Below are 24,839 nucleotides of genomic sequence, written 5' to 3' on the forward strand. Positions count from 1 at the left end.
TATCTGTACTGTTCACATAAGTGACGTAAATACATCTAGTCAACTTCCTGTCTTCTACTTTCTAAGCCAGACTATGGACTTTTTATTGTTGACACTCCTGATGGTAAATATGTATTCAAAACAAACAGGACAAAGGACAAGGACTGGATGAATTTGCATTATTTTCTCATATATATTGCTATTCTCCCTACTGTAGTCTGACCAACTGTAAAAAAAAAATATTATTGTATTGTTTGTGTGTGTTGCTTTGGACAAAGGTCTCTGCCAAATAACCATAACAAAGATCCTTAAGAACCCTTTTTCAACCATCTCTGACCATAATTGGTCAATAATTGAGAATTCTGATATGGATTCTAAACCAAGGGGGGGGAAGCTCTGGGGGGGGGGGGGGGGGGGGGGGGGGCTAATAATAGTGGACCTACAGTAAAATGTTTTAATGGTTTTAATGATTGTGTCAGTTGATTTGTACATGGATGCGAATAGATTGTGCAAACCAAGGCTCATGTGGCATATGAGGCACATGAACATATTATATTAGGCACAGAGATTCTTTCGGTACTTTCTGGATAGTGATCTTACACTCATCAGTATCTGAGGCCCTCTGCTGGACATTTAGGACACTCTACTACAGCCTGTTTCCAGTTTCTCTTGGACTGACTTGGGTTTCAACTGAATCAATACCTACTGGTCTACTTTTCGAAGACCTACTGTACTGCTGAAGAAATTTGTCTTTTTGTCCTTCCCCCCTTAGTATGAAATTCAGAGTACCAAAGTGTGATGTTCCGTTTCCATGATGGCACTGGCACTGGATCTAAACAAATGACCGAAATGGCTGAAAAAGTAGACATGTGCCGTCGTTTCTAATTAATAAATTGTTACGGGGGGTGACAGTTTCCTTCCGGAAACTAAAGTTTGTAGGCTGATAATCATCCAGAGGCCCAGACAATGGCAGAGGTGCTATTTGTCATGTTATGAGGTGATGTGCCATCAAAATGATTTGGAATTGTTAAGGTCAAAACACTGTTTAGGGTTCCTGCAAGAATGTAGCCTCAGTTGCAAAATCATGTCGGTTTGTCCTGACAAGATTCCACACAAGACCTCCCAACTGGACAATTGCTAATTTACCTACTGCACCTGCTACAAGATTGTTATTGATTCAGAATGCTACAGCACACCTGGTCTTCAGTCAGCCAAAGAGGACACATGTACTGTAACTCTTCTCCTAACTACTCTCCACTGCCTCCCTATAGTGGCCAGAATTACATTGGGTCATTCCGTGTCAAATCACCCAATTTCAGCTACATTTGGAAAGTGACCCTCTCCAAAAAAATCTGAAATAAATCACAGGTGTTTGTAGACTAGACCTATGCACAAATCTTAAATAGTATGTCTGGATCACTAATGGTTTAAAAACTGCAGCCCTTTGAAGCTTCAAGTCATTTTAAGCATTGTGGTGAACAATCCTTTTTGGTCAACTTGCAACGTTATTGGTTCTTTTGATATTTCACACACATCAGTGAAACTATGTGAATGGAAGCACATTTTCCTGTTGAATTAAGAAATCTAATCAGATGAGACGTGTCTTGTGTAATTTCCCCTCTGCAAAGCTCTGAAAATGGCTATAAATTCATTATGTGAAAAGACATCATCACTTTTGAAGGCTTCTCATTCGAAAGGTATGTGCCACAAATTTCATCAGGTTTTTTTCCCACTCATATATGGACTATAAGGTCATGTCCATGCATCAACTTTGGTTGTAATCGTTGTCATATTGTCAGAGCATTTTGTTTTAATTGGGCTTGATTTTCAAAAAGCCCATTTTCGTCCTATCATTTCACCATGTGGACAGTTAACAGGATTTTTTTTAATTTTACCATATGACATTCTGTATGTGAGGATCATCTGTCCAAAATGTGGGCTTGTTGCTGAGTTTCTTTATTGGAGATATGATTTTTGGAAAATATTCTCTATAAATCCACTAGTCTACAAACACCTGTGATTTATTTCAGATTTTTTCGGAGAGGGTCACTTTCCGGCACTGGGTGATTTGACACGGAATGACCCCATTTCAATCTCTCACTTTGGCCTACTGGATCTACTCCCTGCTATCATAATTCTATGATCAAGCTGTACATCCCCAACCACCCACAACAGTCTTCTGGTGAGCATCTGTTGTGTCAACCATCCTTAAACGCTATAGGTCAAATTCAAGACTCCTTTCCTCAGTAGTTCCGTGTTGGTGGAATGAGTTGCCCACAGTGTTCTACGTTTCTGTGATGGCTTTGGGTCTTTCAAGAGGGGTCTAGAGGCATAACTGATCAGCATGCCTTAATAAAGCATGTCTTATGAGTTATGATACAGTACATACACATACACATACACATACACATACACATACACATACACATACACATACACACACACATGCATGCTGCACACCCAAACACTCACTTAAAACAACATTTTTGGTAGAATTCTTTCCTGATTAAAAATATGGATTTTTGGGTGAATCTTATGGACCCCCTATCTGATCAGAGATTTAGAATTAAGTATACAGTAAGTGAGAATCCACAAGACTGTAAGGAGATAGATACAGCAACACATCTAATACAACTAATGCAGTGAGAATAGAAGAAGGAACCTGTTAATAGCATGAATGTAACATAATGTGAAGAATCAGGCTACAAGACAAAAGTGAGCCTTGATTTCTTTGATATGAGTCTTGACTTGAGATAGCCTAACCCTTACAAAAAAGAGCTATAGTAATCATATAGTATTTTGAGACAAAATATTTCATAGGAATACTAAAGTAGGCTACAATAGGAATCTTATAGTGAATTTCCTTCACCCTTTCACCACTAGATGTCACTACTCTCATTCTAACCTTAATACCTGAATTAAGGAAAGCAAATATTGATGATGAACATTTCCTACTAAATTTGACTTCATCAGAAACATGCAACCAACTTGACCTTTAACTTTATCCTGTAGTGCTGAATGTTCTGACTTTGATGTGTTCATTATGATCTGTCATACAGTGCCGAGTGCCATGCATCTCATATTGCCACCCCTGGTAAAGTTAACTGCACAGGGGTAGGGAAGATCTTTAATGAAATTAAAAAAAAAACTAAAAAAAAACATAAAGAACAAAATTATTGCCACCCATAAAATATTACAGGAACAAAATGTAACAAAATGTTTTCCATATTCAACTTTTTTAAGTTAACGAGTTTCCCTGAACTGTAGCCTTATTGCATGCTATCCACCTCTTTCCTTAACCCGGAAATATGTATCGTTGCGATGGTTACGATACTGTTTTCAACTTCCGTTCATTCTGTTAACATGTGCGTTCTCCCAGAGAATGTCTAATAAGGGGAGAAGGACCACTAGCGAAATACTTCCGCATGGTACTGCAACTAGAGGGCGATCGCGAGCAAGTGATGAATGAATGGGTAGCAATGGAGCTGAACCCCCCAGTACCACATTTGTCGTTATATAATTTTTTCTCCTGAAATTGCATTAATGCATGCGATGCAGGATAACTTGACTTGACAATCAGCTGACCAATAAAATTTTTAATATGTGTTGTTATTCCTAAAAACCCTTTCAAAGTTTTCATGTCACGTGACACAAGCGAACCACTTTACGGCCATAGACCTAAAAGAAGGTTCAGCTTCACGACGGTCGTAATCGGTCGCGAGTGTCGCGAGCATCCATGAGCTAAATGCTAGCATGTTACAGGGAAAACGGCCCATCCTATGAAAAGCAGAAAGGACATGAGTGACTTTTTATTTCATTTCCAGTGGAAAACCTATACTCAGGTAGCTACTACGACAATGTACATTAAGAAATGAAGTTGTCAACTGTGAAAAAAACGAGTTCTAGCCGCTTAGCCCCATAGACCATTTATCACTTGCTCGGCAACGTCCCTAGCGGAATTTCAACAGATTGCAGGAACAATCCGGTACAATGGAGTTAATAGGAAGTGGACCGGCTCTCCCTAAAGGGGCTCTGGTTCTCCATGGCAAACTAGGTTATGCCTCAACTTAGATTTCTTTCGAAATGTTGACAATTCTGCCCTCAGCATGTATATACTGCATCACATATAACCGATATAAAATAGAAAAGTTGACTTTTATATGCGTTATGATATGTTAAGCACCGTAAACCGTCACGTTAAAACAGATACAATGCAGCTTCGCCGGAAATAGAAAACCGTCTCGGTGTCATGGCGACCCCCATTGTTGGCTGCGGAATAGGGAGGGAAAGTAATCTCATCGCCATCTAGTGGTTGCGTTCCTAGAGGCTAGCGGGAGGGGATGGGATTTTCTTTTAGAAAAAATATATCTCTGCCCGTGATGAGAACTTAGTTAAATGCCCTCAAAATGCAATGCATTTAGGTCAGCTCTATTGCTTCTAGTGGTCATACTTTATTTTTTAGGATCAGTTTAATTGTTTTGAGTTTGTTTGTAACATGGTGATAACGAACTACAGTAGGCCTACTAGCTACAGTAGCATTTGACGTCACCAGTTTGGGCGCTTCATCTCCAACTGATCAAAACGGCAATTTGCTGAACTGGCTTTACATATTTTTGTAATAACAGAGAGCGATGTAAACCGCGTGGTAATTACCTTTATGTTGGGATAACTTGCATTGTGCTCCTACTCACACAAGAGCTGGTAGTAAGTGTGATTGTCTACTAACTAACCAACTAGCTAACAGGCTAATAAACAAACCATGCTAGGCGAGTAACGTCGTGGAAGGGTGTCACGTCACTTCTAGTTGTAGTCCATTTATGAAATGAAACGAGCAATTACGGTTTTTTAAATTAAGGCGAAATAGGGTCTGATATTTTCACAGTTAGTAGATTATTACAGTATGAAGACTGAAAAATATTTTTGGTGGATAAGATCGCTGGTATAGCTGCGTAGTATTTTTTTGAAAAGTCGGTCTATGGGACTTAACATTGGAGCTGCTTTTCGATAGGAACGCAACCACTTGTGGCGCTGGTTTTCACTTTCCCTCCCTTATAGGTGGTTAAAAAAAAAAAAAAAAAAAGACACACATTTCAGTATATTACTTTAGGACAAATGCAACAGCAGATAGAAACACATAGGCCTATTTTATGCCATTTTTTCCCAGTCAGTTCCAAATGTTTTTTTCCCAGTTAGCCTATTAGCCTGTTTGATGCTCATTGAGCTCATTGCAAATCAAAAAGGCTAGGCTAACTGGAAAAAAACTCCATGCCAATCTCTAGGTATGGTGAAGGGTATGTGATGATGTGGGGCTATTTTAATTCCAAAGGCCAAGGGAACTTTATCAGGATGCATAGTATCCTGGATCCATGAAATAGCTGTACTATACTGTATGTATATATATATATATATATATATAAATACTCCTGCTCCTATGGGAATTTAACATAGAATTTACTTTTGCCCCCTGTATTTAAGGAGGAACATTTATTTATTTACGATACATTCTTCAATTACATAGAAAATTGGTGTCCTTAGCGGCTGGATTTTTACTAATTTTTAGGGCATTAAGATCAATTGTCAAAAGATGATTTTATATTCCTCCTTTGAGTAAATTTTAGCATGGGTTCAAATACTTATTCTCCCCACTGTATGGATTATGTAAGTCACTTTGGTACGGTAAGCGTCTTCTAAATTAATAAATGTAGGCCTATGCATTACAAACAAACCGGGCACACTTCGCTCTCTCTCTTCTCCTTAACTTTGCTTTAATTATTATCCTATTCTATGCAAAGAGTAGGCTACTTATTGCTGCATTAACATGTCCTACTCACAATGTACCTTGACTTTTCATAATCCAGACAGCCACGTTCACAGGATATATTTTGTGCAGAATTTTAAAATGTACCTCTTTAACTTTATTCGTAACGCAGTATTTGTTCGGCAAAATCCAAGCTTTTTTCCACACAACTTCCTGAACAAAAGGGCTCCAATAAGGAAGCACGCACTGCCTTTCATATTCCTTTCACTTTTACTTCATTCGTGTTCTTTAGATGGCGGCGGATGGACACTCTTTTTGTTAAGGTGAATAAGAAGATTTATACGTTTAAATGTATACATTTGAGTCAATTTACAATGCTGTGATCTGACTTGAGTAATTTTGAGTGATAATGAGTCAAAACCCTTGAAACTTTTGCCTGAAATTGTAGGCCTACGCTCAGTGCGGTGTAGGTAGCCTAGTAGCCTATAGCCAGGCCTATTTGGCCTTAAACTGCGATGACATTGAAAATAGGATCATTTTCAAGATCATAAAACAGCATCAGATTAAACAAAATAAATCATTTTGTGCACAGATCATCCCAAGGTGTGCTCAGGTTCTCTGGGGTGCTTTCCGAAAAGCATAGGTCAATTAGCCTACCATGCATTTTCTTTGGCAGCGTCACTGTAAAATCTGAGTTGACATTTGTCACACAAACAGCTTGACATTAGGTCGCATTTTAAAGTTTGACATGTTGAATGTTTAGCGACGGTTTGAACCGTGTAGCGCTCTGTGATCTTTGGTTTGAACTGGCCTTAAGACTGTGCCCATTACTCAAATATATTGTCCTTTAATGTAGTCTGACTGTCAGAGTAAAACGTGTCTTAATACACCACAATTTATAAAGGAACGAAGCTCAAAAAGAAAAACACAATAGCCTATCAGATGTATTACACGAATAATTGTCAAGGAAGATTATTCGAAGTTCGCTTCCTTTCTAATTGATATAATGGGCTACATTACATATTTTAGGCCACTAGATGGAGGCATGGCACTGCACTTCTGGCTTTTTTTAGATGTAAAGGCAAGCAGTGTAATGGCGCCATCTGGTAGTCGTGCAGCGCAATAGCGCCATGAAATATGTCATTTAACAGGAAGGGTAGTGGCTTACTGAAGCGTATCTATTGCATTCATTAAAAAAAAAAAAAAGCTAGGCCGGATCCATCTAACCATTAATTAAAATCAAAACGAAAATACAAAAACGTTGACATCTGTTAGCATCCCAAGAGGGCTACACAGGCCTAACTAATTGTATTTATTTAACATTAGATTGTTGTAATGTATTTATGTTTGTTGGAAGATAGATAGATAGATAGATAGATAGATAGATAGATAGACAGATAGATATAAGGATACAAGGAGGTTTATTTGTCACATGCATATGATTACTAAAGTAAAGAATGCAATGAAATTGTCAGTTCCTTCGCCGGTTGTGCATATAGGGGTAGTAGGGAGGGGCAGGATAAGTGCAAAAAGCATTTAGGTGCATGGGGGGGGGGGGGGGGTGTAAGAGTTAGAGCAAGAGCTGCAGGGGATTCGCGTCCAGACGTGTGCAGGGCTGAACCGCACAGGTTCAAAACAACACCGAAGGGGCCATTCCCAAACTGTTCCCACAAAGTTGGGAGCATGGAATTGTCCAAAATCTCTTATGCTTCCTTTCACTTGAACTAAGGGACCAAGCCCAGCTCGTGGATGGGCTCTTCCTGTTCCGGCGCTCTGCCTTCCTCAGTGTGTGGAGGCACTGAGGAAGGCAGAGCGCCGAAACGCGTCTGTGTGAATAAATGGTCATTGCCTATGCATAGTGCGGCCTGTTTTCTTGTTTTCAATGATTGTTTATACTTTGGTCAGCACTCTAAAAAATTTTATAAGTCTTGAGTGAAGCCTGCTCCTACCTTTACGAACCCTTCCTGTTCCAACATGACTGTGCACCAGTGCACAAAGCAAGGTCCATAAATGGTTGACAGAGTTTGGTGTGGATGAACTTAACTGCCTGCACAGAGTCAAAGTTTGAATATAACTGTGATACAATATAGAGGGAATGTACCGACAGTAGAAAGAAATCTCTGAATTCCTGTAGGGGTGTTGTGTGGGCAGTGTTTCCTATGGCTGTTATACAAGCGATAACACCTGCGGCAGAAGTGCTGTTCACCCTATAAAGAATGTAAGTGCCATCAAAAACGATGTTTGAGGTGTGGAAAACTTTAGGGGGGCTTTAATACGATGTAGGAGTACAATTTGTGATACGATGAAATGCTTTGTGAATATAAGGGCTAAGGTGTAAGCATAATTTTGTTCTTGAAACATTTTGCTTTCTTTTATAGATCACACCCTGACACCTGTACCCCTTCCACTGTGAAAAGTAAAAAAGCAGTCAGACCGGGCTCACCCTGATGTTATCTCTTCTGAAGATAAACACAAAGACATGGCTTCTTTCTTTCAAAACAGTGAGTGTTCTTAAATGCTTTGTCAATACTCTAACATTGTCCACTAAAATTAATGGATATTATTGTACCTAATAAGCGTAACTAATTAAATATAGGGTCTATATTGACATTGATCAGTTAGGTGAACATCTGTAAATGGCAAGAGTTACCTGGCTGGAATGATGTTACCAAAGATCCTTAAATATTGACAAGATAGAGCAACGTAATGCATCTCTATGGAAGCAAAATTCGAACAGTTCCGGTCTGCTTAAAGGGGCGTGTTGCAAAGACGTCATAGTGGGATATCGATCTCTGTCAGATTGGCTAGCAGTTCAGTTCGAATGTTAGCAGGTCTGCTTAAAGGGGGATTTAGCCCCCCTCCCCCTTGTAAAGACAGAACGCGGAAATTATCGAACGTTTGCGCCTCTCGCTCCGCTTTAACCCTCTCTGATGTTACTCATTAAATTATGTGTGATTTTAATTAATTAAAACAGAGCAATCTTGCCCATAAGCACAATATAATGTGCAACACCATTAAAAAATTGTCTACATCATGGGTCTACATGGTCAAAGAAACTAATAACTTCATAAGGTCTTAAAAATCAAATTTGGAATATTTGAATATGTGGAGGAAAGTGTCCCCCAAATACTGTAGCTCTGGTTTATTACAATTGAAAATGATACTACCGCTCGTTTGGCCATTAAAAGGCATATGAAGTAAAGCAGTAAAAATATGAGGCACACTGAAACTACATTTGCACTTATCAGACGCTTATCCAAGGCAACATACATACACTACTCTCACCACTCTAAAAAGTCAGGGATATTCGGCTTTCAGGTGAAATTTCAGGATGAACCTAAAATCGACTCTGACCTTTACAGGTGAACTTGATGTGACCTCTCAACTTTTGAATGCACATGTCAAATAGTTCAATGTTTCAGTACTATCTGTATTGAAACATTAATTCACCCGAAAGCCAGATATCCCTAACGTTTGGTGAGTAGTGTATAGTTATGTTATGTATGTCAGTTACAAGGAAGGGCCATTGTCCCTGGAGCAACTCAGGGTTAAATGCCCAGGTTCTTAGCCACATACCACCGCCCAAAACAATGGGAATCTTCTATGATACCACTACACTGTTAGTGCCCATATGACAACATTACTACTACTGTACACTATCACAGATCACCAAAGGTACACCAGTAAAAAAGCTGTGTACTGTACTCCCCCAGATCTTCCAGGCCCCCTTCCTAGAAGTGGGCCTTTTGACCTATAGAGAGCACATACTGTACTCACAAAATAGAGATGCAAAGTAAGCATTATAATAAATGATTAAACACATGGCTACAGTATCTACATTAAACATTTTACAGACAGATTTGTATGATAATGCAAAACAATATCTTGATACATTAGACAATGGTAAGGGAATTGGCTAAATCACTGTCAGAGAAAATCACCCTTTTCTGAAAATATTGCACAAACAACATGGGTGACACTTAAAGCAATAGTTCGGAATTTTGGACATACAGTAAGCGTTACTTGAGAATGGCCATTTCACTCACGCTTTGCCTGATTCTAGCCCGACTCTCGCCAGACCCTTGTAGTTCCGCCATGCTCCACCAGAGGCGTTTCGCTGAGCTCCACACAAGGGTCTGGACGCGAGGGCAATCCAAACCCCTGCCACAGTGATCAAGAAATGAGCAGCCAATCAGGAGCGCCGAAGCGAGTGTTTGATTCAAATAACAATGGCGGCACGCAGCGAGGAATCTTGTGCTGACATTGATTCTGCTATTTCAACCGTTTTGTCGAATCTATCGAGTATTCATTCTTTCAGAGAATAGTTTTGAAGACATTTGTTGGTGGCAAGGATGTTTTTACTCTTCTTCCGACCGGGTTTGGCAAGAACTTGAAGAAGCCTAGCACGTCATTCAAGATAACAGGCAAGTGGTTTATCAAATCACATGCGAGGATGTTTTACAAGGACCCGCCTTCAGAAATACATCTCCTATCGAGAAGTCCCAGATCCTTGTGTGAAGCAGACAGCGAACTACAGGATCTGGCGAAAGTCAGGTTAGCCTGATTCACGTTCGGCGTGAAATGTATTACAGCTGCATTACAACTTACCGCCACTAGGTGGCAGTACAGTCCGCTGTAGCATTGCTGCGGTGTGATTGATACTGTAGCCCAGTTCTACTCATTCAATAGGCGGCCAGGAAGCAACCTCTAGTGGCCCAGCCCATATAGTATATTTCGGAAATGCCAACAGAAATCCCTAGGAGCCTAGTCACCTACAGACTGCAACACTACAACTCTTTTATTGTTTTGTTTTTTCGGGTGTTTGTCAATTCAGTCTGGCACTCTGAAAATGTTCGCAAGGCTCTGCACTTCGAAAAAGACGAGCATGAACTAACAAACTATTTGTCATAGTTCAAAATTGCCATTAACACAAGCAGCAGATTGAAATAACACTTAATGTTTCATTCGAGAGTTTGACTGCGTCTCCGTAAGTTCCGTAGTTCCGTAATCTGACGTAGGCCTAGGCTATTTCCTCATGAATGTAATTCTGTAATTTCTCTTTGGATAGCTATCTATCTATCCAAGGGCGTCAGTTTAGTTTTCAGGGGACAAAAACGCTATTTTACAGCTTGGTTTGATAAGTGCTGGGGACATACATTTTATATGATCTTAACGATGTTGAGGACTTGTTGCGTTTCTGACTGCTGCGCCGTTGCCGCCAGAACCAGTTTTAAACGCACGCCTAGGCTATATTTAGGTTACTTTATCAGCTTCGTACTTAAATGGCTCATTCCGAGGAGAATGAAGGCTAGTTCGCTGGCTTCTATCATGTCCTCAGGACTCGGCTCGCGCAAAAAAAAACCGAAACCAGAGCCAGAGTGATGCTGAAACCGGTCTGTGTCCTAGTTCATTCTAACTCCACGAAAATTACCACCGCTGGTTAGTTTGCTTTACTTTGTGGAGTAATCCATATGGATTGGTGAATATGTAGGCTTTAGACCTACTTTCTCGGGGGGCAGAGACATTTTTCAAGGTGGTGTAGCCTAGGCCCTGAAATACAGTAGCCAAAGCATAAATATTTTAATCGTAGTTGGGCTATTCGAAATTGCACTCTGATCAGCGGAGGACGGGAGCAGTGAATATAAATAGCCTAGGCTATTGGTCGTTTATCGAAGAACAGTAGCCTACCATGCCTTACTATTATCTTTGATATTTCATGTGCATGGTTTTGAATATTTTAACAGTTGCCAAAAAAATATAAGGGATTCAGTCAGTCGAGTAGCCTATATTTGATATTCGCGGCATAGGCCTATACTTGAAACGCACGATCAAAACGTGTTGTTTCTGCGTAGACAGACCCTCGGCTACACTTGACATGCAGTTGTGTTCTGTTCTCAGAGCATATGCTTTCTCTGTCTATGATCTGCAGCTTTTTTCACGAACTGCTGCCCTCCTCGACACTCGACAGAAAATTCGGCCACTGAGCAGCGAAGTTGCCGATGCCATGCGTGCTTCTCAAGTCTGATAATTTGCAGCACGATCGAATGGTATTATGGAATCATGGACTGAAAGAAAAATAAACTAGCTAAAGGTTTCTCCAATCAGGAAATACATCTTAATTTACATTTAAATTCTTCAATTTAAATAGCCTAGGCTACTTAATTTAAATACTTCTTAATTTAATCACACTGTCAACTCAAATTGGTGAGGGTTCTGTTACATCTGCGATCAAGTGATTTGAAACATAGAAAATATTATAACGATTAGTCTAGTCTAGTCTTTGACAGTCGTTTTCCAAGCATCTGCCGTGCCGACTGAGGCATTCCATTCAAATAGTAGCCTATACACAAAGCGAGCCATCAAGTGTTGGAAGCTAACTGTACCAACCCCCTCTGTGAGCTGACCTCTGTGCCTTAGAAGACGAATTTACCCCCCCCCCCCAAAGCAGTTTCACACATCATTAGCAATCTTATGTTGAGTGTGCGTCTGCAACAGGGAGCTTTTTCGGCTTTCAGAAACAGCAGCGTCATTTTTTTGCCGGGGACCGGGTGCTACATGTCTCCACCACTTTTTTTATGACGAACGATTTTGTCCCCACCACTTTTTAAATGTTTATCAATTCATCAAAAAAAGTTGGTGCCCACTGCCCAGGGCTACAGATAAACCTATTGTGATCGACAATGCCAACGCATGGACCGAAATAGCCGAAACAATGTGTTGTCATACCTGCAACAATGTAGGCCTTTTCCAAAAACAATTTCAGTTACTTTAACTGGAAGTGAAAGCTAGGGGTATTTAAGTATCTTTGCCTCGGTCTTGTCTTGGTCTTACTGTCTTGGTCTTGCCGTCTCTGGTCGACATAGTGGTCGGGAGATTTGCAACAAATTACAAACAACAAATTTCTGGCGTAGGGGCCTACTGAGGTGTTTGCGGAAAGAAAAACAAATCAGGTTCGCGGATAGAACTCGGTCAGATTAGCGTGATAAGGCATTGAACATTTTGACATTTTTGACAATAAAATACATATTTCCCTCACATCCGTCTTCCTATGTGCAGAAATGTGTTAAACTAGCCTACTATACTGGTGTTGTCCTCTTTGTCTTTTGTGTAATGCTGCAACCTCCCTGTCTCCGGGACAAATTTCTCCCTGGTGGGGACTAATAAAGAAATCTTATCTAATCTAATCTAATCTATTGACAACAAAATACGTGCGTTTAAGCTATAGGCTATTGTGTCAGCGCAACGATGCAATATAGGCCTACATTTTTAAAAAGTTGTCCATCCACCGTTGATGCAATCATTTTTCTGCATAAGAACATAGCCCAAACTTTCATAGGTAGATTATACCAATAGATCTCATGTTGCAGTTAAGTAGCCTATAGTTAAGGTAGCCTACTGTTTTCGATGAAAAAGGCAAGAGCTGATTTTCATGTCAATAACCCTCATTTGCGCTATGTTGATGTTAGGCTACACGCGTTGATAAGAATTTCATTTAGATAGGTCCACAGGACCTGTTGTGTTTTGTTCTGTTAGTTTGGCCATTTGTTTCTGAATGCCTTCCTACAGTTGCTTAATTACTAAATCAGGCTTTCCACACAAACAAACGTATTGTCATAGCCTAAGTATGAGAAACCATCAAGAGAATGACATTTTAACTGTATTGGGCTCGGACAGAAAAATCCGCACACACAGATATCCGAATCGACCCTCTGACTGATCGCATGGCTGATTTTAAAAATCGCTCATCCACTCGTCATCGCTCATGAGCATCCAAGCTATCTTATTGTACACGGCATCTCACCAGAATTCTTGAAATTGTCCATTACCCATGCAAACATTTATTTAGTAGCCTATTTACAAACTCTCTGTGTTTATTTTCAATTTCTCTCGTTTCTCTGCGTTTCTCTCAATAGCCAACTAGGGCGACAAAGGGAAGGAAATATGATTTGACATTTAAGCTGACAGTTGTCAAATTTGCCGAACAAAATATAGGAGAAGACAAAACAAAGACAAAACATGTGTGGCTTTCAACTTGTATTGATTGAAAATAGGCCTAATGTTACGATTTTCAAACCTGTCAATATTCAATAGGCTTACACTGCAATGCAGTGATATACGAGATGCATCCCCTAAAAAAGACAAGTAGAACGGCAAACAACCGGATTCATGAGGTCATTATCCTTTTGAAATAAATTAAGCCACCGTTAATGCCACGGGGCAAACGTGTTTCTTAGCGTCTTGAAACTTTCTTCTGTGAACTGAAAGTCCGATCAAATTTCATTCAAAGGCAGTCAATAATTCAAATGAAATTGTTTTCTAACGAAAAAGTCCCAACTTTTATAATAGGCCCAAATAATAGAATATTTATAGGCAAGATGTTTGTAGTGCTTCGGAAAATGGGACATTTTATATTTAATCAAAACCGTTCAGTTCGTAATTCATTCTCCCTCCTTCGCATTCGGTTTGGAAAGAAACAGCATAAGAGAGCATAAACCATAGTTTCTCCAGTAGGCCTATCTTATTTTACAGATTTGACAACAGCCAGCTTACATTTCAAATAAACATAGCCTAGGTTTGTTGTGCGTCGGAAAATGGGACATTTTATTTTTAAATTGTTTCCCGCATTTAGAATCAAGAATAACATTCGTGAACCATTTTGTTTTGTTGCCAGCATAAAAACAAGCGTACCATCGGCCTATCCACACATTTGAAATAAAATGTATGAATTGACCCAAAAACGAGAACACAGTTGTGCTTAGGACATAGGCTTATGCTTTTAGTGGTTAGGCCTACCTCATGATACCATTAGTGACAGCAAAACAAACCTAAACGAAACAGCCAGATGCCTCTTCATAAAATAGGCTAACACAGGGGTCTTCAACCTTTTTCAGCTCAAGGACCCCTTGGCTGTGAGAGAGACTGAGCACGGACCCCCACACCTGGCCCACCTCAAATCCTGCCTATCATTTTTAGACCGTCAGTCATGAGTGCCTAGGCCTACATGCACGCATGCACGCATGCACGCGCGCGCGCGCACACACCCCCACACACACACGAACGCACACATTCTAAACAGAAGTTATTATTAACAGGGGGTAACTACTGCTTTAAACAACTCGTTTCTGATATTTCTTTACATAGTGTTGCATAAATTCGGCCTAAAATAGAATGAATGTCACAGGTTAATAAGGTGGATATATTCAGCTAAAATCAGGCAAAGCTTCATTAGCTCAAACTGATACAGACAGAAAGCCTCCTACTCTTGTGTAAATACAACTTTGTCTTACAGAAGGAAACACAAACACGTGAGATTATCGTTTTATTGTGATGGTAGCCATTGAAATCGCGGAGAACGTTGGATGAATGAATTCGCGCAGAACAGCTTGACGCGCAACGACCGCAGACTCTCATAAAAAAAAAACACAAAGAACAATAGGCTACTCCGCAAAGTTCAGGGTCCATCAGTCCCGACAATGAGCAAACGAATCAAACAGTTGAATGAAAACGTAATTTATCTCCCGGAGTGAAAAGAACGAGTTTGCTTATGGTCAGATGCCGCTGGAAACGAGGTTTTTTAACTAAAACGCACGGGGGAAAAGTTCTTTAATCGCGATGATTCAAATAATTTAGCATTTGAGTTGGATCAAGTATTTACGAGTCTCTCGTCTGCGTTTCATGGCTATTCATGGAAGTCGTGTTGGCATCCTCTGAAGGTGGATCATCCGAACCTCCATCAGTCGTGTCTGACGTGGAGCTTTTCCCCCGGGGAGTTAAAAAACGATCCACAATTCACATTTATGAATGTGCTTGGCATAAGTTAGCAAAATGTTACACAGGGATGATCACATGCATGATTCATGTGTAGCCTACAATGTGTTGTTTAAAAACGAATATGAAGCTATTTTCTTTTGAACATTATGTCAAAAGAATGACAATTTTATTTTTTGGAAGAGAAAAAAAATGCTTATACGAAATATTTTCGCGGACCCCCTGCAGTACCTCCGCGGACCCCCTAGGGGTCGCGGACCCCCGGTTGAAGACCCCTGGGCTAACAGAAGACACCTTCATAAACAATAACAAGTTTTGTCGTGAGACTAGGCTATTAAAAGCAGAAAAGATGTTCAGCTTGCTTCGGGATTGAATTCAATTTGGGACTGTTTGGCTAGTGGTAAATGCCGAAATTCCTAACCCTGCTCACAAGTGCCACCTGGTGGTTGTTTGGGACATTGCAGCTTCACTTGGGAAAAATAAATAAAATACACGTGATTCACGTGTGATTCTCATGAGAATCTCACGTGAAAGCGGCCAATGTCAACCAACGCCCACTGTAGGACCTCATTTCCAACTCAGTCTGGGTGATATAGGTCGGTGAAGACCATTTTCAGTGAATTTCTGCTCTTCCTATGAGTTGCAGCGTTCATCTCGTGCTAATCTGGTGCCAAGATAACGCAAGTCAACGGTAACATCCAGCCTGCCACTGAAAACACTCCACAGAACACCCGAAACAAATACATTTTAACGTCAGACTATCGATGCACATGCCTAGTGTTGATAGAACCATGTTAGAAATAAAACGAACCTTGCATCGCATTGCAATAGCCTACTTTGTTCCCTGTATGGCAGTGGCGGATTGATATTGAGAAACTAGTCCCTCAAAATGTAATAAATCATTGAGTTGCAAGGTTAGTTTTATTTCTAAAATTATTCTAGCAACACGGACATGTATATCGATAGTCCGACGATTTAATTGACTTGTCTCGGGTGTGCGGTGGAGTGAGTAAAGGCCATCGCCCACCAGAAGTGTACGCGCCGCGCCGCGCCACGAAAAAACTTAGAATTCCATTGTTTTCAATGGAGCATCGCCCACTGGAAACGTCTGCCGCGCAGCAGCCGCACAGAGATAGAAAACTATTCTAAAATCCTGCGCGGCAAGCCCAGACCGCCGAACACCGCTGATGCCGTTTCTGGTGGGCGTTGGGCTTAAGACTGTTGTTGATGTCAGACTGATGTTACCGTAGAAATGTGTTAGCTCAAAACCAGCGTTAGCAAAGGGGGACGCTGCAACTGAAGGAAGGGGCTAAACGCGATAAAAACGGTCTCCACCGACCTATATCACTTCGGTAAAGTTTGAAATGAGGTCCTATGTCCAAAATTCCGAACTATTCCTTTAACAGTAATCTTGGTGTGCTTTTCTCTATCCATAAAAGTATTAAGACGATCTGTGCCACCTCCCACATTGCAACGGAGAGGCAGCCTGGAAGAACCCCGTGAGTATTCTTATTATTCATACCCTTGACTGGACTGTGTCGGATGCCTTCATCCTATCAAACTTATCCTTGCACTGCTGCTACAATTCTACATACATTATACCTTCTCTTTGTCCATATTTAATTTGACCAATGATATCTAACTTATCCTTGCACTGCTGCTATAATTCTTATTTTACTATCATAATTTTCCGACTATTGGCCGCGGCTTATACATTGATTTTGCAACATTTCTTCAGCTATGACGTTAGTACAGGGGGGCAGTTAATATGGCGTTAATATGGTTTTGTTTCTTTTAACTTGCATAATACACTGTCCTGTGGCTTATACACCATGCGGCTTATATGTGGGAAATTACTGTATGTTATGTTTATCTTATTTATCCATATATCTACAGTATACTAGTACTGTTATATTACCATGCTAACATTTTTACTGTACATATTTATTGCTGGTCACTAACCTTGCACTGTTGCACTGTTGGACTTATTTGCACTACCAACTTAACACACCTCATACTAGATCACAGTACCAATCCTCATTACTCATGCACATCAACAATGGAGAAATAAGATGCAAACTCTGGTCGCGTACGCTGAGAACCGGCACGTTACAGTTGAGCCATAAGACAAATTAGCGGTTATTTTCTATTTGTCTTGGCCATACATTTCTTGATCACAGATATTTAACACAAATAATGACTAATATTGGTCACCTTAAGTACTGTTTTATCTGGTGACAATAGATTTATTATTTTTTTGCTGATGTCAACGATAGTGCCATTAATGACCTGTGGCTGAAATTGGAAACATGTCACACAGGCATGCAGGCTGTAAGAAGAAGTCATAACTGGTTTTAGGTCTTAACTCCAGTTGTCATTGAGGAAATTGTATTGAATTCTTACTTTCGGAATCAATGGTGAGGGGGACTGTTGAGCAACTGTTGAGCTATTGTCAAAACACATAAAGTACACATGCAGAGATATTACACTGATAACAATTTTTATTTTATAATTAATAGCAACATTCAGGATCATATTGGTGGGATCTGACTGGCAGAAAAAATGCAATGTCATTAACTCCCTCCTGGGCAAAGATGTGGCTCCCACGACTGGTTCAAAGACACAACACAGCACAGCATTCACTGGATTTGTGCAGAATAGTGTCATCACTGTAGCCATCACTGCTGACCTATTCACACCACGTCTCTCAGATCAAGATATCAAAAAGAGGGTTAAGGAGTGTGCGTCCCTCTGCACACCTGGATTTCATGCATTGGTGCTGGTGATAAACTCCCAGGACTTTGATATGACAAAGAAAAACAGAATGGAAAACATTGTGTCCTCTTTCTCTAAGCAGGCATTTCAGCACTCAATTATCTTCTTTACTGACAGTACTCCTTGGAGAGCCAAAGAGGAAGTTAAAAGTGTAATTGAACTATGTGGGGGAAGGACATACCAATGCAGAAAAAAGGACAATGGTGCACTGAAGGTTATAAAAGACATGATCGCAGAGAAAGGTGTTGAGACCTGTGACATGTATGAAGAGGGAGTAGCTACAGGATCACCTTCTGCTAAATATTCAAAGCCGGAGGATCAAGACCGAGAAGCATACCAGGTTATTGCATCATCAAGTAGTAATGTTGGTGAGTTGCCTTTAATTAAAACTTTGTTATGCTTCATTTGAATGGTTTAACTGTCACTTACTGTTTCGTTGTGTAATTATGCCTGCAGCTCACATTTCGTCTGAGAGGCTGAACCTGGTGTTGTGTGGGAGTAACGCAGAAGCAGTTGCCTCAGCAGCAGCCCTGATACTGGGAGAGCAGACAGACCCCATCCCACCGCCCAGCTCAGAGTGTGTGAAGAGAGAAGCAGAGGTGTGTGGACGCCATGTCACCCTGGTCCTGCTGCCGGCTCTGGGAAAGACACAGCTCTCTGAAAAAGCACCGCTGCAGCACTGTTGCAGCACTGTCCATATCTCTGTTCCTGGGATCCATGCTTTCCTTCTGGTCATTCCTGAGCATCCATACACGGATGATGACAAAAAGGAATTGAGCAACATTCAGCAGTTTTTCGGCAAAGAGGCTGGACAATTCTACATTAGTCTGTTGACTGAGCAACAAATTGAAGGTCTAGATGCCAGTGGTACGGCTACAAAGGCCATAACTGAGACGGTCAAGAGACGATTCCACATCAGGGATCACAACTTTGAAGTTGTGGCACTGTTGGATGAAGTAGAGAAAATTAAAGCAAATCATGGCTACTACACTTCTAAAATGTTCTCAGCTACACAAGTGAAGACCCTTACTGAGACAAGGAGAACTGTACAGGAACTCCAGTTTCAGATCAACAGACTTCAATGCAGCGGTCAAGGTAGCAGTGCAAGAAAAAACATTCTCATGATTTTTATTAGTTTTCTTTCCCCCAAATGCAAATTGTATGAATGTGATGTAATACAGGAATTAAACAATGGTCACACACTTTATAGCTTGCCAAATGTCACACTGTGATTTTACTGTGTGGGATGACACTGGAGAAACACTGGAGCAATCTGAAATAGTGACCTGAAAAAAACTTAAAGGCCAAAACTTAATGGATAAATCTGGCGAGTTTTCACATAGTTCTCCGTTTCTCAAAGTCATCGAGTACTGTTAGTAGGCTACTGTTAGGCTATATACCGGTTTTGTGATCTTGATTAAAACATGATAATATGAACATTATGATGCACCGACGGTATTACTGCATAGCACAACAATGGCATTTTTAATGAGTGGGTGATAGAAATCACGTCAGAGAACTATTAGAAGAAGCTGCACTAGACGTGATAGTGGTGTGTACGTTAAAAAAAAATAAAAAAAAATAGACCAGTTCTCTACATGTTGCGAACGAAACGCTTAAGTTATGCATCTATCTTCCCTGTTACTATCTTGTGATTACTCTCCTTACTTGCTACCTGCAATGTCACACACGCAAAGCTGATGTCGTAGCAACGCCAACCTTTTGATTGTATAGGCTAACTTGAAAAGATGCCTTACATGATTGCAAATTCAGCTGATAGAATATTTATCCTTCAGTCAGTCTCTATTGCTCTGCATCCATCTTTATTTATCAAACAAATAAAGAATAAATTATATTCATCTTAATATCACTAATAAAGTTACACAAAATTCCAAATCACTTGTGTTAATATAATAAGGTTAACAGGCCTCACAATAGCGCAATTTTACCTCCACATGCTACTACAGTATGAATGTAAATGTAGGTAAATTTAAAGGATACAGATGCAGTAAATACGAAATATGCAAAGTGATAGTAAATGAACTTAGGCCTAATCTACATTACGTTCAATAACCTTTAAGCTTGTTTCAGCCACGCTTTAACATAATATGCTGAACTCTGCAACTGCATCTAACCCCAGCGGTCTGTAGGACAGACTGGTTGGCTGGCATGAGTGGCCTTTCTAACACATCCATACATTTGCACAGACTTCTGAACTGTCGAGCAGCATCTATATTCATATATGTCTCTGATTCGTTTGTAATAGAGGCTGATATTGTTATGCCAGTCTTTCCACTGTATTCAAAACTGCAGTTCAGTCAGTTCACAGCTTCGTATAGATAAATTGGTATTATGAGAAGCAGCTGCCATTGCAACTTTCTTTCTCAACAGTGAGTTAAATTATGGACACACCTCACCTCACCACACCACACCTCATCTTGACTCTGTGGACTAGAGAACTATGTGAAAACTCACTAGCTTTATTTTAGAAATGCCTAATGTCAAAACCTTTCTTTTCAGGTTTCATGGAAGATGCAGACAATCTGAGGATTGTGTTGCTGGGAAAGACGGGAGAGGGGAAGAGTTCCACCGGAAACACAATTTTGGGAAAAGACGTGTTTAAGGAGGATTTTGACTCTAATTCGGTAACAACTGTATGTCAGAAGGAGACTGCTATGATCAATGGAAAACTGATTACTGTGGTAGACACTCCGGGTTTGTTTGACACAAAGACGGACAATGAAGAGATCAAGAAAGAGATCATAAAATGCATTGGCATGGCAGCTCCAGGTCCGCATGTCTTCCTCCTGGTGAAAAAAATGGGGCGCTTCACTCAGGAGGAGAAAGATGCTGTGGAGATGATCCAGAACATTTTTGGTGACGAATCTGGAATGTACACACTTGTGTTATTCACATGGGCAGATCAACTTAAGGGAAAGTCAATTGATACGTACCTTGAAAATGCAGGAGATGATCTGAAGAATATTCTCCATAGATGTGGACAGAGATACCATACAATTGACAACACAAATAAAAACAATAAGAAGCAGATCACTGTGCTTTTGAGTAAGATAGAAAGCATGGTAAAAGTGAATGGAGGAAAGTGTTACTCTAATGAGACATTTCAGAAAGTAGAGGAGACTCTGAAACAGGAGCAGGAGAGAATACTGAAGAGCAGAGAGGAAGAGACACAGAAGGAGAAAGAGGAGCTGCAAGCAAAACATCAAGAAGAAATGGATAAACTGAAGAGGGAGATGGAGAAGGAAAAGAAGAAGCAAAATGAGAAAATTAAAAAGAGAGAGAAAGACTTTGTGAAGAAGGAGCAGAGCATGAAAGAAAAGATGGTACAGTTGGAACAGGAAGAGAGAAGCAAAATGGCAAAGGAACTCAAAAGGCAAAGAAAGCAATTTGAAGAACAGAAAAGAAAGGAAGCTCAAAGCAGTAATGAGAGGCACAGAAGGAACACAGAGTATCTTAAAGAAATGCATGAGAAAGATAAAGATCGTCTGAAGAGAGAGACAGAGAGGGCAGCCAGAAAGCAAGCAGAGAAGGAGTTTAATGAAGAACTGGATAGAAAAGTGAAAGAGGCTAAGTCAAAGGGTCATGATGAGGGATACAAAGAAGGCCATGATAAAGGGAAAGAGGTGGGGCAAACTGAAGGACAAACTAAAGGGTATGATGAGGGTCATAAGAAGGGACAGGAAGATGTTGAGGCAACTCGAACTGGCATGGGTAGATTTATAGATGGAATTTTTAAAGATCAGAAATTGTAATGAAAAAAATCTAAATCTTTACTGAATTCTGAAGACAAATATTTAGCTTTGTGTTGAGCACATAGGGGCTCAAAAGTATTTGAAGCCATGATAAAGTTGACTAAAGAGGAATATAAAATCATCTTTTAGAAATTGAGTGCCTTTAATAAAAAAAAAAAAAAGAGGAAATATCTTTCTAAAGGTGTTAATACCTTTTAAGGACACCAAATTCCTTTGCGAATGAATAATGTATCATAAATGAATACATGTTTTTCCTTGAAATACAGGGATCATAAGTATTTGCACCCCTATGTTAAATTCCCATAGAGGCAGGCAGATTTTTATTTTTAATGGCTAGCTATTTCATGGATCCACGATACTATGCATCCTGATAAAGTTCCCTTGGCCTTTGGAATTAAAATAGCCCCATATCATCACATACCCTTCACCATACCTAGAGATCGGTATGGTGTTTTTAAGTTAGCCTATAGCTGGTTTGATTTGCATTTAGCTCAATGAGCCCCACTGTATATAAGAATAACTTCATTCCACATCAATCATACAGAATCTATATGATCTTTTTTCTTTTGATCTTATTAGTCTGTGAGACTACCGAATTCCTGATTGCAACGTGAATGTGTTATGTGATTTTTTTTTAATCTAGATTAATCTCACTGTAATCTTGAAATTAATCTAGATTAATCTAGATTAATTGTAGGTGCACCAGCACAAAATGTAGGTGCACCCACATTTTTCATTGCATCGCCTTTAACGCTAAAAGGTCAGCTTTTTATCGCTGTCCTTTCATATAATGATTTTTTAACAACAAAAAGCCTAGAAAAAGCTTGAAACACAATAAAAGAATATATTCTTTACAAAACTATTTATATAGGCCTATCATGACAGCACACTGTATGCAGATTGTAGCCTAGGCTACTATTCATATTACAACTCCGCCTCTTTAATTCAGCTGTCTGCTTGAAGCCTCAAAATGTAAACAACGTAGCATTGGCTAGTTTATCATAGTTTACTGGTTGGACTCTTCAGTTTCCCCACGTGTGTTTAGCCTACTTTAAGTTTCATTGTGGGCTGACACTTTTTCTCCTTTCGAGTTTTGGAGTTGGAAAACATTGGTATTGACATCATCAGTCAACTCGTGCAAGCGTGACTTGAATGTAAGAGTTTTAATCAACTTTCTGCAGGAATGATGCTAACCGGAATTAATATTAATTTTAGCTAACGTCTTCATCATTGCGTTCACGATTGTGAACGTTTTATTTGGATTAAATGTGCATGTCGAGGGGCGGGTGTCCATTGAGCGCGCACGGGAGAGCGAGAGCAAGAGCAAGCGGGCCAAGGAGACCTCGGGTAACTTCTATACTGTTTGGTGAAGTTGCACGCATAGTCTACAATGACAACTTGTGAAAGAAAGCAGCCGAGCAGCGTCAGGTGCACCAGTGCGACCTAGACTTTTTTCAGGCGCACTCTTAAACATTTGGCGTTCGCGCTAAAATATCAAGGTGAAAGTGATCATAGCTTGCGTGGTATAGACCCAGCTCCGAGCCCAACTTTGTGAATAGATTAACGCCGATATTTTTTTTTATCGCCCGATAAGAGTTGCACGTTTACGCCGATAACGGCCCACCACTACTTTTTTTGCATGTCTCGCAGTATGGGGGGGTTTAAAAGCAAAATTAAGATGAAAAACTTTTTTTTTTTTTTTTTATTAAAAATAAAATGAAATACATTTGGGTTTTAATTTTCCTGATAAACACAATGTTTTGTTACAAAAAATATATATATATTGAAAACGTCTATTTGTCATTTCATTTTCATTACCAGGTACCATATTAGGCCTAGGCCTACTGCCAAAAATTAAAATGAAAATGTTATTTGGAAAATGAAAATGTAAACTTCACTTTGACTTTGCCTTTTCCTGACAATGAGCACAATGTATGCCAAAATGATAAATAAAATTAAAACTGAGACTTGTTTTCCATTTCTCAATTTTCATTTTCATTTTCAAGTTCACAACATGCAAATGAGCGGCATTGTTAATGAGATTATACTACACACACACACACACACACACACATACATGACTGTAGCACCACAAGTGTGTTTAGGCCTATACAGCAATAACATCAGTTCAGTAAAGATGAAGAACCAGTGGGGTGTACTACGAAGCTCGATTAGTGGGTTAGCGAGGTATGTTGCGCTCAAAGCCAGGGTATGCTGTCATATGAAAGTGGATTTGTTTTAGCGTCGCTGTATCACCATGGTATCTCATGCTCGCAACCAAACCTCTGTGGGGTAGGCCTATCCTACGAAGCAAGTTAGACAAATCTATCTAGACCAGGGGTCGGCAACCAAAATGTTCAAAGAGCCATTTTGGACCAAAAAAACAAAAAACAAATCTGTCTGGAGCCGCAAAAAATGAAAAGCCTTATGTAAGCCTTATATGATGGTAACACAGGCTGTAAGTGTATATTATCTATATTAGCCTACTATCAAAATGACTAAGTAGGCTACAACGAGGCTACATAATGAGCTTTCATGATTAAATGTTTTTCCCTACAGCGAATCTCGGAGAGAATGACACACCACGTGACTACTCCGCTGGTGCTTTAAGTTCAACTTCGTGTAATCACCATCCGTGAACCGTTGTTTTCCACGTTTTAATATCTCTCAGGCTGCAACAAAATTTCTCCAGAAGTAGGCTACTGCAATCGCACTTTTTCTCTCAGTCCCAACTGGGTAGTCGGCTGCAAATGAAGCATGCCTTCCCTGAAAATGTCTTTCTAAAT

General features: G+C 40.0%; 1 protein-coding gene across 1 annotated transcript; it reads left to right on the plus strand.

The window, feature by feature from the left end:
- The first annotated feature begins 6,031 nt into the window (after positions 1–6,031).
- Positions 6,032–23,988, plus strand: LOC134098415 (GTPase IMAP family member 8-like). The gene is made up of 6 exons (XM_062551457.1): positions 6,032–6,060; positions 8,116–8,238; positions 16,945–17,004; positions 18,025–18,648; positions 18,737–19,375; positions 20,801–23,988. Exons 2-6 carry the CDS (start codon positions 8,217–8,219, stop codon positions 22,051–22,053), a joined length of 2,598 nt encoding a protein of 865 aa, XP_062407441.1. The 5' UTR covers positions 6,032–6,060; positions 8,116–8,216; the 3' UTR covers positions 22,054–23,988.
- The last annotated feature ends 851 nt before the right edge of the window (positions 23,989–24,839 follow it).

Source organism: Sardina pilchardus, chromosome 12, assembly GCF_963854185.1.
Source record: "Sardina pilchardus chromosome 12, fSarPil1.1, whole genome shotgun sequence".
NCBI lineage: Eukaryota > Metazoa > Chordata > Actinopteri > Clupeiformes > Clupeidae > Sardina > Sardina pilchardus.

Coding starts and splice junctions, on each gene's coding strand:
- LOC134098415 (XM_062551457.1), top strand. CDS start 8,217: ATGGCTTCTTTCTTTCAAAACA. Junction 8,239..16,944: donor GGCTTCTTTCTTTCAAAACA/GTGAGTGTTCTT, acceptor TATCCATAAAAG/TATTAAGACGATCTGTGCCA. Junction 18,649..18,736: donor ATCATCAAGTAGTAATGTTG/GTGAGTTGCCTT, acceptor TTATGCCTGCAG/CTCACATTTCGTCTGAGAGG.